Genomic DNA, 14,762 nt, shown 5'->3' with positions numbered 1-14,762 from the left:
TATCATACAAATATAAATTAACTATAGAGGAACTGACTTATTGCTAGTACTGACTTGCTTAATGAAAATGTTTGCTGTTTGGTTTATTCAGTGGCTCAGGCAGCATGCATATGGCATAAAATGATGTCAGTATATTAACCTGATTTAAATGATGTTGTAATGTATTAGACAGAAGTGTGTAATTTGTCTTTTGCAAAGGTGAGGTAGCCGAGGATGATTGTTTGGTGGGTTGAGCAGCATGTTGCAGCTGCTAGTTAGTTTTACATGTTGGTAGTTGGTTGTTCGGGGTTATTCCTATGTTCCCAATGTGCTCTCCCATGGTCCTATGTTTCCCAATTCCACATATAGCACATTGTGGGAACCTGAGAAAGATGTTCCCCAGCTGTGTATTCACCTAATATGACATTGGTTAGGATACGGGATTATAATCAGGCCTATGACAGTCATGAAATTGCACTGACACAGGTCTTAGGTCATGTTTAGACAAGAACGACCCTACTAAAAACAGAAAAGTTTGCCCTTTGTGTTTTTAGAAAAATCTGCGTTCATACAATAACATTGTGAAAACAATCCTCATATACACGGATCTGCGAAAAACTACCCAAAACACTGCAGTATGCATACCAGGTCAGCAGTTGGTGGGGTTGCGCTTACAAAAAAATCACACAATTAAAAAATTTCACTTTGCGTTTTCAGGCCCCCAAAGCTCTGTCGTCGTGTAAATGAAAGGCCAAACCGCAACAAAAGTTTAACATTTCATGCAAAAACCTTTGCCATATAAATTGGCCCTTAATCTGAATAACAATTACTCTTTTTGAATGGAGAATAACTCACAATCATATTTCAGTCATAAATTTAACATGATAAAAGTTAGTCAAACACGTAATATAGAAAGAGGAAAAGAAAAACAAAACATGAAAAGGAGAAAAATTACTGTCAAACACTTTAGGGTTAGAAAATCAGTAGTGGGTTAGTATTGTTGTTACCCAAGAGGTGAAGATTATGAATGGGGTCAAGGGTTTAGGCTAGGATGAAAGAACTCCAACAGTCAGTTGTTACCATCTCCAAAGGTCAGTGTTGACTAATATTTCATGAAATGTTTTAACTTGAAACAGATAAAATTTGACCTGATCGCAATGAGCGGTTGTCTGTGTTTTAACAGAACTATTTAACTGGAGCTCATATGACCCTGGGGACATAGATACATAGATAAGCTCCCTGTTGTTGTTGGCTCGCATGCTGTTAGCTGGTGATGCTTTAGATAAAAGAAAATATAACTTGCTACAGATGACTGTTTTGACTTTGTGGGCGCAGGTGAAGAGAGGGTGGTTCTGGGACACTGAAACACATTGTTGAGCCTCCTCGGTGTTGTGGCTTTGTGATATTGATTAAGTTTTCCATAGGATAAACAGGGACTGCATCTCAAAGCACTCCTGTTTTGGCTTCAACTTTCGGCTGTGGTGCCTCCAGCTGCTTGATGATGCCCAGATGTTGCCTGGTAACAACATCTGCTCATGTGTGTTGGACACACCTGCATTGACGGCGAGTTGGGCTGTGCTGTTAACGGAGCCGTACGGGTTGGACGCAGTGCAGCAAAACAGACCTCCGTCCTCTGGAAAGGCCTCTGCAATCACCAGGGTGCAGATCTCCTCTAAAAAAGACAATTTTTACAACTTTAATGACAAAACCATTTATGACCCTAAAGGTTAAAAGACCTGACATTAGGCGGGTTTCCATTACAGATTTGCGCAAAACTTTTCAGAACGTTGATAAAGCACTATTGTGAGATGACTGTGTTTCCATTAAGTTATGTTTCTTTTCCTCTCAATGACATACTGAGAAGCATGACGATGGATGTTCAGAACATTAGCAGCCACCACACTAGCCGTCATTATTTCCAATCGAAGACGATGTAGGTGCGTTATACAAATGATAATAGAAAGGCAAACCCCTCCACTATTGTGATAGTCCAGGATTTCACAGAGAAATTGTGGATTCAAAACTTCTGGATGATCTGCTCAACTTTTGAGGAGTTATGCGATGCAATAACACTTCTTGTAGCGCCTGCTGCGTTATGCCTGCGAAAGTCATGTGACTCTTTTTTATACATCATGTAATCTATAAAAGCGAAAGTGTTTCCATTACAGTTTTGCGAAATATGGCTTTTTCAAATCGCCTGAATACCAACTCATGCGTGCGTAGAAACTTCTTTGTGATAAAAGGGAGTGCATTTGAAATTGATATGTTTCCATTAGGGGTATTTTATATTCACAATGTCAGTCTACGCAGTTTAAGGGTTAATGGAAACCCGCCTATTGATAAACAGTTGTCTGCACAGGTGAGGAGTGGAGTGACATGTTGGCACTCGATTTACTTGTAATGAAATATAATGGAGAAAGACAAATTATGTACGCAGTAGACTGATGAGTCACTGTTCATGAGCAGCGGGGCAAGAAGAACAAACGTAGATGTAACCACTCATGAAGAACAGACAGCCGCACAAACACTAAAGCACAGATGTTCAGGGACGTCTGACTGACTCACAGCCTGAAAGTAACACCTGAAGTGACCCCTGAGTCACACAGGTGAGAAGTGTCTGACATAAATTAGCACGTGTGTCGTTGTTTATGTGTGATTTTGTGTGTGTCTGAGGTGATGTGGTTTCTCAGACTTTCCCAGGGACTCCCTCTGACTGTCATAGATTTGATATGAGTGTCCTGTGAGACGCAGACTTATTAATTTGTGATGTAGTCATAACTAAGTGAAAGGCCGCAGCTGATAATGAAATCATTAACCTCAATTTGTGTCTCCAGACGCATCTTATGATCCATTACTAATTTAACCACTGACTGCGGTTGGGAACATGAAAGCAGTGTTGTAATTAAAAGCCATATTTCAATAGACCTGGGGGGATTGAGGTGGCGTACCTGGCTCAGCTGCAGATCGAGGCTCTGATTGAAAGATAAGCAGAAAGGAGAAAAAGAAAAACAGAATTATTTTGGTTATTGGGGTATTTTAAAATATATACATAAAATCACTCAGCTGCTGACCAATATCAAATAAGCTAAAATACTCACTTTTTTGTAGGATACGAAAATCAGGGGAGTCCAGGATCTCCTCTCCCTGGCGGTACCATCTAACCTGCAGAGGAGGGCCTCCACGGACCCTGCACTCCAGAACCACCACCTGGCCCTCGGACGCCTGGGCATCCTGCAGCAGCTGCACAGAGGAGGGATACAGTAAGAAGGAGGTAATGAGAAAAATGAGCCAGTGAGTGAAGAATGATGAGGAAATGAGAAGAGACTGAAACCGGTAATGAAAAAGATAAATCTGCCTCAGAATTACAGCATGGGGATAGATGGAGACAGAGATGGTTGAATATGACGCATCGTCAAAAACACCATCTGAGGAAGTGAAAGGCCAGTGGACACAAACGCCTTTAAAGGCTCAGTTTCATGACAGAACAGCAGGTCGCTGTCTCGCTGGCTGAATTCATCAAAAGACAACTAGAGCTGAGTTCTGCCTCTTTAGGTACAATTTACCAGATCCCTTTAACCCTTTGAAACCTAAAAAAATGGCTGATTTCTTTCAAAGACATGGGAATAGAGTGACGAGCAACAAAAAAACTTCACAAGCAGATAGTAACAAGTTCAAGAAAATTACATGAAAATTAGTAAATAAATACAAAAGGGACTGATCTAGAAAAATAATACGTGGAAATTATAATCATTTAAATATGTAATGACATGTATCTATAAATATAGTTGTTCCCTAGCTTTTGCCTCATTTCCCTAGACATTTTTCCATAGCTTCTTCAAAAACTTAATTTCTATTTTTTCTCATTTCTTGCAGTTTGTAGAAGATTTCATATCAAGCTTTTGCCCAACTCTGACAATTAAAAAAATGATAAACTAAACTAGTTTGCTTTGTCAAAATATCGTGTTTCAAAATCAAATACTTTATTAAATATTTTACACTAAAAGCTACCAGTTAGCTTTTAGTGTAAAAAGAAGACTATTTCATATTCTGTCATGACAAATACACAATTTTACCTCTATGCTTATTCAAAATATTTAAATTTAATTAATGACAACATTATTTGTCCAGAATAAACAACATACATTGCAGCTTAAAACAGTTTAATATGTTCACTGATGGGGTTAATAATGCTCATATCTGCTACACTTACAGTCAGTTCACCTATATGTGTGAATACTGTACTTTTGGGCAAAAACCTAAAGATGAAAGATAAAAATAGATAAATATAATTTTAATAATAGGTAACATAAATAAATAAGTGATAAAAGGTAAATAAACATATAACAGAACAAATGATTATAGATAAAAATGTTAAAAAATAATAAAATAAAAGAATATACCATCTTGTAAAATGATTAAAGAGACTTAAATGTGTAAAGAAATAGTCAATAAATACCCTCCCTCTGCTGCGCTCTGCACACCCCAAATATGTTTTCAACCTCAAAATTGCTGAACCCTTAACTAACAAATGCTAATTAAACTCCTGTGTCCAATCAATCATACGTATGACAGCTTATAGTATTGCATAGCCAAAAAAAAAAAAAAAAGACATATGGGCTGATGGAGGAGCCACTGTCAACACCGTGTTGTCTCCTCTGCTAGTTAACAGAGCCAGAGCGACACAGACTGGTATCTCTATCAACAAGAGGCACTCAGCGTCGGTGTAAATACGTGTGAGCCTGAGCCAATTTCTCTTTGTGACTGGGTGTCTTTAGCATGAGTATATTTTGGGAAAACCAGCGGTGGCATGTACATCACGGGTCTTACAGTGTGTGTGTGTGTGTGTGTGTGTGGGGGGGGGTGACATCACAGTGCTGCTCACTTCAATAGAGGCAAACATCCTCTCATTGAGATGATTAAAGCCCGCGACAGTCTTTAAAGGGAGGTGGGTGGAGGTGAAGAAAAACAAATGTCCTTTTGTAATGAAGTGGAAAATGATTTAGAGCCTGACTGGCTGAATGAGAGTGAAAGAGACCTGACCCTTGTGGGTTTGGCAGGGCCGTTTGAAGCTCTGCCTCAGCCCGTCTGACTCCCGCCATCACAAGACCCGCAGCCTGAGGGGAGGGGGGAGCTGGGGGAGCTGGGGGAGTGTTGAAGCGTCTGAGCTGGAAGAGGGTGTTCTTGAGCTTGTGTTTTATCTGACCCCCACTGCTGAAAGCCGCAGCACTGCATACTGTTATTATGGGGAGGCAAGAGGACTGAGTACATGTGTATCAGGTTATGAATGTACTGTATGCGTGTATGTGCTGCATGCATGATGTACTGTAAGTATGGACGTATCTGGGGCTGTTTTTGATGGTTTGGGTTCGGTCCTTTATTTCCAATTAGGGCAATCGTACGTCTGCAGTGTACAAAATGTTGTAGACAATGGTATGCTACAAATGTTGTGGTAACAGTTTGGGGAACTGGTTCATGCTTATGCATCTGGGCATAAAAAAATCCATAAAGAAATGGTTTGCCCAGACTGGTGTGAAAGAACTCAACTGGCCTGCACAGAGTCAACCCCATCAAAGATCTTTAGGATGAATTAAGACACCAACTGCAAGCCAGTCTTATTGCCCAACATCAGTGCTCAACCTCATGAATACTATTGATGCAAAAGCCCCATTTATACTGCCTGTTCAAGGAAGGAATACAGTGTTGTTATGCTACCTTGTGGCTCTATATAAACAGTATGATTGCAAAATCGGGGGTTGTTGCCGTTGTTGTGTTAACGGAAGGCCAAACTGCAACAAAAGTTTCATGCAAGAACCATTGCCATGTAAACGTTCCCTTACCTTGGTGAATACAGGAGGACCTGACGCCTCACCACCATACAGAGACGAAACTGGGCTCTGCATCTGGAAGACAATTCAAATCTACTTTCAGAGCAGTTTGAGTCCATCAGACAGGCATAAAGTCACTGCAGAGAATTTTACGCTTTTTTTTAATCTACTGTCCACTGTGCAGTGTGCTGAAGGTGCTTACCCGCTGTGGGGGTTGAGACAGGGACTGGACCAGGGTGGAGCGACGAGGAAGGACCTCAGGGGTTTTGGGTGACGATGAGCGTATCGTCAGTGACATTGAAGTAGTCTTCTTTTGAACTCTAAAATTAACAAAGCATGAATCAGAAACCACACACACACACACACACACACACACACACACACACACACAGACAAAAAAAACTTTCCCAAGAAAGAAAGAGGCATTTCTCTATATGCTTTTAGTTAAAATATGATACTTGAATCAAAGAAAATTGTCTCCCCAGCAATTAAGATGATATCAGTGATGTTGGCTTCAGTGTGTAAACAGAAAGAGAATCAGGAAGTAGTCCAGATGGAGGCAGATTTATACAACAGATAATAATCAAAAACATTTAGAGAAGCAGAAAGCACTTGAAGTGAGTTCTGTCATACGGATTGCACAATCCTCTGAATGCATTATTTTAACAATAGAAAAAGGTTCCAGTTTTTTTGTGGATCTCATCCTGAATCTACATGAAAATAAATGTGTGCCAGATGTTTTTTCAGTCAAGCAAGGTCTGTACTCAAAAAATATCAACACCAAAAAAAAAAAAAAAATCTTATTTTGCATTGTTAAGGAAGTTTTCTTTTAAAGTTCCTGCATCCACATCTGGATCTGCAGACAAAAAATGTGCATTTAGGTCCAACCTTTCATCAAATTAACAAGTTAACATTATCATTTGAAGCAGAAGGAAATGATTTAAGAGAAAAGTAAAAGAAAAGAGTGAAAACAGGAGAAGGTAAAAAGCTAAACGTTTGGAAATAAGTACAGGGGACCATCCTGACAGGTTGATTTTTTTTTTTTTTTTTTACCATAATAACCTTCTGCACCCTCATTATTCAGATTTGGGCCTGTGTGCTGGGTAAAGTTTATGGCTCTTTAAGGGTCTCTTTAGGGCCTTACTTAATGGCAGCAGACCTGATTAGCTGCTGCAGGGCTCAGTTAACCTGTTCAGGGGCTCAAGGTTCATTGGGTCACGGGGTTACAAGAGGTCATGCTAAAACACACGTACTGAGGCATGGTTCCTGATCTGGACTTCGACACAGCTCCTTCTCCGTCTGAGTCTGATGACGAAGCTCCTGCAATGGCAGAAAAACAAAAAACAGACGTTGTTATTCCTTTATGATACAGGGCATCTCTTCAATAATAATAAAAAATAAAACAACAACTCAAAGATTCCTGAAAAAATCTATTCTTTTTATGACATTATTTCTCATAAATCCTGTCCAAAACAATATTGCTTCTTGTCCTTTTAGCCCTGTTTATTGCCATAAAGCAAAATTCCCTTTGTGCTGTAAAACATTATAAGTGCTTTAACCCTTTAACACCAGTTAAGTGATCCGCGTCACTTTCCTCATGCTGCATTCAGATGCCTTTTATGAGGATTTTACATTCTCAAACTTGAGAAAATTGGTTTGATTTCTTCCAGGAACATGAATAAAATGAGCAAAAAAAGGAGAGAAATTATCTGAATATTAGCTGGGAGAGATCATTCAATATTATTATCTTTTTTTTTTTAAAAAAATGTCCACTAAATTCTAATTCTAACTAATTCTTTTAATTATGTTTAATTATGTTATTTGAAATTATGTTATGGAACTACAACATTTTTTTTTAGCCCTTTTTTTCTTTTTTTTGTTTTTATCTTATTTTAAGGTATTTTTCCTAATTCTTTATTAATTTATTTTACATTTTTGGGCCATTTCTTGAAAGGTTGCATGTTTTTTTAAAGAAGTCATGCTAATTTGTGCAGGTTTCAAAGGGTTAAAGGTAGTTTCTTCATCTGAAAACATCTGACCTTCGATGTAAACCTCAGCAGAGGTATTGTCCGCTCCGATACTGTTGGAAGCCACGCAGGTGTAACGTCCTGTGTCGTCCTCAAAGGCTTCAGCAATCACCAGTGTGTGCAGGTCACCATCCCTCCAGATCTGTATGTCAGGAGAGTTGTGCAGCTCACGGCCTTCGCAGAACCACCTGGTGCAGGAGGTGAATCACAAACTTCAGTTACTTTACCCAATCAGAGCAACTGTTTTTTACATTCCTGAGCGGAGCCGTACAGTAATACAGAGTGACATACTTTTAATCCAGTAAATGACGCTAAAATCAGACCCCATGTTTTACTTCTAAAGATTGCATTTACACCTAAAAAATTCATAAAAGTAGTCTTCATTTCTGGAGGTTATCTGACTGAACAAAAAATATATAAATATCAATAACTTTTGTTGACCACAGATTTTATTTTTGGCAATAATCAAAAATCCGACAGAAAAATCCCGTTAGGTTTTTGTCAAGGGAACCAAGGTGGTGCTAACTTCTAAAAAATGTCATCTCTGCATTACTCTATATGAGTCTTATTTTACGATTGCCTTGTAACTGAATACTTATTTCACCTCTTGCCAAAATAAATGTATATACTAGCAACAGCAAAAACAAAACATAAAACATTATAGACAAGGAGGCTGAAGGAATCCTCACTGAGATTTACAGTACGTCTCCTTACAATAAAACCTTATCAGACAAGCAAGGGCCATTACTCTTCTTGACAAATACATGAACTTAACTATACCTTTGCCAAACATGATGGAGGCCTGCCAATTTACCTAACATCCATAACTACTCATTCACACACTCACACACCCCCTCTGGGCATGTCTGAGTTCCATATCTGCCAAACGGCAGCCACCCTGAGGCACTGGCGGGACGCCGTGTTACGGGAAACAGACACACCTTTTCCCTCTTTCCAATCAGAGTCCTGTGTGTGTGGGCAGACGCCTGAGCCTTGTACTACCTCCCTGGGGTCTGCTAACACCGGCTTTGTTCCCTGATCTGGGACCCAGGAGGGATGACAGAGTCTATGCCGTGATCAGCTTCATCTCTCTTCACAGGGGTTATGATTAAAGCAGACCCCTCAGCACCATGTTACCACATCAAATGCAGGATCAAACAGCAGGGGTCACACCCCCCATCTCCTACAATCACACACATAAGTACCGGCCTCAAATGACATGATTTGTAGGAGTGGGTTGCTTTTATGTGCGCTAATGTCCGATCTTCTTTTTTAAAGTGCATTATGACACATCAAAACAAGATATGCATACTCCACTGACACTCTGGGAAGGTTTCCGTTAACCCTCAAATTACACGGATTGAATTTGTGAATATAAAATAGGCCTAATGGAAACATGCCAACTAAAAAAAACTCACATTTATCGCAAAAAAAGTTTATATGCCCGCATGAGGTGGTGTTTCAGGCAATTCAGGAAAAAACTAAAATGGAAAACCATAATGGAAACACTTTTTCGCTTTTATAGGTCACATGATGGTATGGTTATGCACTTGTTGGTAGGAACTGGCTCCCTCGGGCATGATGCAACAGGCGCTACAAGAGGTGTTAATGCACCGCGTAACTCTTCAAAAGTTGAGTGGATCATCAGGAAGGTTTTGAACATCCATCGCCATGCTTCTTTGTAGTGTTGTCGTGAAAGGAGAATTCGCATAACATTATGCAATGGAAATAAAGTTATCTCAAATGTGTGATTTATCGACATTTCGAAAGTATTGCTTAAGTTTTACGCAAATCTGTAATGGAAACCCAGCTACTCTACAGCCCATCAGCACCCTATTAAAAGACGGGTCATGCGCACGTCTTGTTCACCTCCCGACCTCTGCACTGACAGGAGGAGGGGCAGGAATTCCCAAAATCCCAAAAAGAACAGCTGCTCTGTCTGTCCAGAAGCCTGACCTGAGGACATTCCAGCTATCTTGGAGGCCTGTATAAAAATTCCCAACACCCTGCTGCATAGCCATTACATGATTTTATACATTGTGGTGTGTCAGTCAAACAGCAGGCGAACTCCTGTTCCAGAAAGTGATCCACCAGGAAAAAATATTCAGACAGCAGTCGAGGATTCACACCTGACGGAGTGGGTGTGGGAGCTGAGACTGAGACGGGGGGAAAGTGAATGTTTTGAATGAGAAATACAGGAACAGGAGGTGAATGAGCATGAGTCAGGCCGGGTCAGACAGGAAAAATTATACGCTCTGTCATCGTTGAGATGGATCACAAGAGCGATTCATTAGTAGCAGTGACAGGTGGAGCAGTACAAACCTTGTCACTCATTTTCTGCTCCCTCTGACATTGTTTAAACACCAATCCCCTCTCTGCACAATAGACTCCTCGGGGTAGTTCCTCTGTCTTATCACTTGATGAAGTGAAACAACGGAAACTTGGCTGGCGCTATCACTCAGCCAGACGCCGGTGTGTTAAATGACAGGAAACAGATCGTGAAATGAGTCTAATGAAGAGTTGTTCATGGCACGAGCAGGGAGACCGCTGGTGTGTCTGCCCTCGAGGCAACAGAGGCCAAGAGTTATCTGCCACGCTTTGAACGCCCGAGCAGCTCTCTGTGCATCAAAAACGAAACAGACAGAAAAGGCTCAGAAAACACAAGTCAGCCCCGTTGCCAGAAGAAAATGTTTGCAAACCACATATACGCTACAACTGCACATTTTATATGTATCATATTAACGTTTCTAAAGTGACATAATATGAGCTGACTTTGCCATTAGGAGGTGTCACATAGTCAAGACACCTGCCAGGCTTCTTATAACTGTTTGTAGTTTGTCAGACAGAGGGGTTTATTAAGCCTGCTGTGGTGGTATAACAATGAATACTGCTAATGTTTTACGTATTGTAATAATAAAAAAATTACATTACAGGGCTTGCAGTTGGATTTGAAAAAGCGTAAGCCAAAGCACGATCATTTCCTAGCCATAACCAAGTGGTTTTTGTGCCTGAATCTTATTGTATGTTAACCAAAGTGTTGTTGAAATTTTAAAAAAAGCAAAAATTCTAACATATCCACTACATAATGACAAAACTATTGTTATGTAGCCATGGTTTGCAGAAGTGTACACTACAATTACTTTATTTGTATTTGTATCTGTAGCTTTATTTGTATCCATCTAGAAACACATTTTACAAATAACTTAGACAAAAAAAATAGACTTGAAAAAAATATGGTCCAATAATCTCTAAAAGTGTTAATCTGGGTGATTTCTGCTGGAACAAAGCTGATTTTAAATCGCCTTGTTGCACATCAAACATGGTTCTCACACATATACATAGAAGAGACAGTCCAGAGAAAATGACAAGTGCTGGGAAATGTTTTTTTCAAATTTCATAACTTTTTTTTTTTTTTTTTTTTTTTTAAGGAATTTCATGACTGAACCTCCATCCAGGAGCTGAAACTCACAATGCAAAAGGTAGGTGTCATGATTTAAAGTCAAACTTGTTATCCGCTGTAAATGTCTGGTGAACATGGGAAATGAGTTTAAGCTGTGACTCAACAATCGGCCTTTTAGACCATCTGACAGTTTGATTCAAAGGAATTTCAGTTCTTTAAAGACACACACAGGGATCCTGTGTGACATTTGTTATGTGACATAAGCCAAATTCTTTGGTACAAAACTGACAGCAGCTGGCTATTGAAAGTAAAAAATTTATTGTTTGAGCAAACCAATATGTCTGTGCGGTTTTGAAATTCATTTTTCCGAATTATAGTCAGGCGGAGAAAAGGGGAAACGACTTGTTTGGGTGACTGCCATGTCTGCTGGTGATTTGCCTGGGAAAGTCAAGTTTCTTTTGTTGGTTAAACCTCACTACTTTCTTGTAAGTCGCTTGCTGTATTAATCTCATGGTGGACTTTGCAGACACATGCTGTCTGTTTGATGTGGACCACACAATGCAAATCTCATTCAATATAGAAAAAATAATAGTTTGGATATTGTTAAATCAAATGCATGCAGAAAAGGGCTTATTCTGTAAGTACACATGACATCATTAAACGATTGTTTTTGTGATGTTAAAGCTGTTGGAGGTTCTGGACGTGTGTGTTTTGTGTGTAACTATAGTGAGCCAGCAAACAGCAGGGGGATATGTTTTCCACAGGGTGGCCTGAATCTGTCCAGATCCCAAGAAATAAAATACGGCATTTCCAGTTGTAATTCAGGCATTCATCAGAAGTCTTATGAGGTTTTTTTTTTCTTAAACGTCTTCAGTAGTTTTCCATTCTGGTTATGGCACAAAGATCTACCAGGCTCTCCTTGCTGCATTTAAAACACACACCATCTGCTCAGTAGGAGTAAAAGGAATGGAAATGTAAATTTGTTTGGGCACAATTTGACAAAACACAGAGGCAGCGAGCAGGATTCATCAGCTCCTCTGAGGGTTGACTGAACATAAACTAGGAAGCACAAGCCATTCCCAACAAGCACAACAATAAAAACCCCTTATTAATCAACCTTAATGATCTACCATTATGTATAATTAGTGAGTAAACTCATTTAGAGACAGACGGTAATGTTTATTTAATCCCCTCTCTATTTCGGAGGAATGTGCTGAACATGTTGCTAGACCTAAACAGCACGCAGCGCTCTCTCCAGTGGGGGAGTGGGGACTTTGTTGAGTCACACACAGTCCAGCCGGCGTTGAAGGAACTCGGCCATCAATAGTCTCATTTGGAGGGGAAGCAGGGTGTGTTAGAATAGCACTGCGTGCTTTGAGAAAACTGAGCGAAGGTACAAATTTCTTGGCAGAAGGTAGCTTAAACCACCCATTTCCTCTTAACACAATACAGTTATAAAATGCAACTATTCAGAAAATGCAGGCTTTAGAGTAACGCCTCACCTCTTCATTCACCCAGCCAAGACGGTGACTAAACAAACCACCATTACAATCAACCAGCCTGTCACCAGCTCTTTGCATGTGAGAAAGCAATTATGCACGTTTCAGCTGAGACAATTGATGCCAGATGATGCCCCAGATAATAACAGAAGGATGATCTCGGTTTCATGGTGCTCCCCTCACAAACCTACACACATATAGGAGAATCTGCAGGACGGGCCAAACCAGAGGCCGTTTGCCCTGGCCTCTGTAGTGCGTGCTAAGGGCCACACTCTCCTCATCTGACCCTGTTGTTATTTGCTGCTGTTGATGGAAAATTTTATGAAGCAAGGCTCAGTTTCACCACAAACCCAAATGAGTGAAGACCAGAGCGCAGAGCAAAGAGAAAAGGACGGTTCAATCATAAAAACGACCCTGACAGAATATAGAAGCGACAAGCTTGCAAATAACACACCCACCACGAGTCAATCAAGAATCTATAAGGGATGAGTGTACTGGATATAAACTTCCTGGGCCATGTTTGTCTTTGCTTTTACTCCAGAGTTCGCCCAGTGTTCAGTTTCTAGGTTGCGGACCGCAGAAGTCAACCAAAGTGCAACTGGACAAGAAGAGCGGCAACAAGGCTGTCTTTATCCCTAATTACAAACTACAATAGAGGTCAGCTGAAACTATCCAAACTCTATAGCGGGCAATGTTGGTTGTATTATCCACAACGTAGCAATTTCCTAATTCATGCCAACGCAAGATGGAAAGCATATTGGGTTTCCTCTTTCCCACGTTTGCTGACTTAAAATGACAATGAATGCAACTCAGTGAAAGGTCTAAAAGTACAACCGCTCTGAAGCTGCAAAATATTTGTAGTTTAGTTTCCATTATACCACATGCTGCATCATTTACCTGCCCTCACACATATGTAACGGCACCAATATTGGCACCACTTAATGGGTCATTTACCCACCCAAGAAAATATTCCCAGTATTGTACTAATTTTGTATTAACCAAGCAGAAATGGACGACAGCAGAGAGTTTGTATCATGCTGTTGCTCAATTTAGAACATCGAAATAACAGCAAATACTGAACAGACAATAAATATCCATTTTAGCAGTTAGTTGGACTTCAACAGAGAAGACGCTTGAGCGGCTTGAGTTGCCCTGTAACCATAGTAACTCACTCCCTCCTGCCTGGATGTGCAAGAGGAAAGGGAGGGAGCGCTGTGCTGCTATCAGAAGTTATCTGTAGTTAATTTTTCACTGCGAGAAAATGCACTTGTGGCGTGAGTGACAAATGTCAGTTGCGTTTGTCTCACGGTTGATGCGAGAGTTGGCAGCTCTGTCAAGTTACTGTATTTTATCATTTTTGTGTATGACACACAGCTGTGATGTTTACACGTGTCGGTGTATGTAAACACCAGATCGTATTAGAGGACATTCCATGTAAATAGTTGACATAAAATTACGTCCTGACCCTTGTCCTTGGTTCAGGCAACAAAATCACTTTGGTTAAGGTTCAGGAAAGATCAAAATATTGGTTGTATTTTAATTTAAAAAAAAAATGTAATGACGTACTTATGTCGTAGGTTTAGGTGACAAAATGGTTAAGGTTGTTATTTTGGTTAGATGTTAATAAAAAAAGTTTTTTTTTTAATGTAGCGACAACGATATATTGGGTATTGTATTGCCTATTTTTGTGGAAAACAACTGAAATATGTTGTCAGTGAAAGTTTTGCTCATATGTTCAATATCAACATTTTTGCGATTTGCCAGTTAGTTAATAAGCAATGTTTCTCCTTTTAACTAATAGAAAACGTAATTTGCTCTGCATTACGTTTCCCTCAAAACACATTTTGCTGTTTCATATAAATTTTTTATAAAGGTACTTTCAAGAAGACAGGGCTAATGACTTTAGTGACCCTTCGACTTTCCTTTTAGCGAAGAAGATTGACATTTTTGACGCTTCGTGAAATCTATCAAGAGTTTTTGAATACACCATAAAATTCGGTACAACATTCATGTCCGAAATAGTCACTTGGGG

General features: G+C 39.9%; 1 protein-coding gene and 1 long non-coding RNA gene across 6 annotated transcripts in view; one reads left to right on the top strand and one right to left on the bottom strand.

The window, feature by feature from the left end:
• LOC148189608 (uncharacterized) overlaps window positions 1-12,317 on the top strand; it is a 37,165-nt gene extending 24,848 nt beyond the window's left edge. The window contains exons 4-6 of the long non-coding RNA XR_015776668.1: window positions 3,088-3,250; window positions 11,260-11,310; window positions 11,609-12,317. This is a non-coding gene — a long non-coding RNA (uncharacterized LOC148189608). The remainder of the gene's footprint in view (window positions 1-3,087; window positions 3,251-11,259; window positions 11,311-11,608) is intronic.
• The window catches only part of palld (palladin, cytoskeletal associated protein), a 74,333-nt gene that overhangs the window by 37,084 nt on the left and 22,487 nt on the right, over window positions 1-14,762 (bottom strand). For all 5 annotated transcript variants that reach the window (XM_042483446.2, XM_042483458.2, XM_042483464.2 and 2 more), the window contains 7 exons: window positions 7,844-8,019; window positions 7,058-7,124; window positions 6,007-6,124; window positions 5,817-5,879; window positions 3,078-3,219; window positions 2,928-2,951; window positions 1,532-1,651 (listed from right to left, as the gene is read on the bottom strand). In XM_042483446.2, coding sequence (XP_042339380.2) covers window positions 1,532-1,651; window positions 2,928-2,951; window positions 3,078-3,219; window positions 5,817-5,879; window positions 6,007-6,124; window positions 7,058-7,124; window positions 7,844-8,019 — 710 coding nt within the window. The remainder of the gene's footprint in view (window positions 1-1,531; window positions 1,652-2,927; window positions 2,952-3,077; window positions 3,220-5,816; window positions 5,880-6,006; window positions 6,125-7,057; window positions 7,125-7,843; window positions 8,020-14,762) is intronic.

Source organism: Plectropomus leopardus, chromosome 5 (assembly GCF_026936395.1).
Source record: "Plectropomus leopardus strain MGB_pleo_1.0 chromosome 5, ASM2693639v1, whole genome shotgun sequence".
Classification (NCBI taxonomy): domain Eukaryota; kingdom Metazoa; phylum Chordata; class Actinopteri; order Perciformes; family Serranidae; genus Plectropomus; species Plectropomus leopardus.
This window is presented reverse-complemented; position numbering and strand designations above follow the sequence as displayed.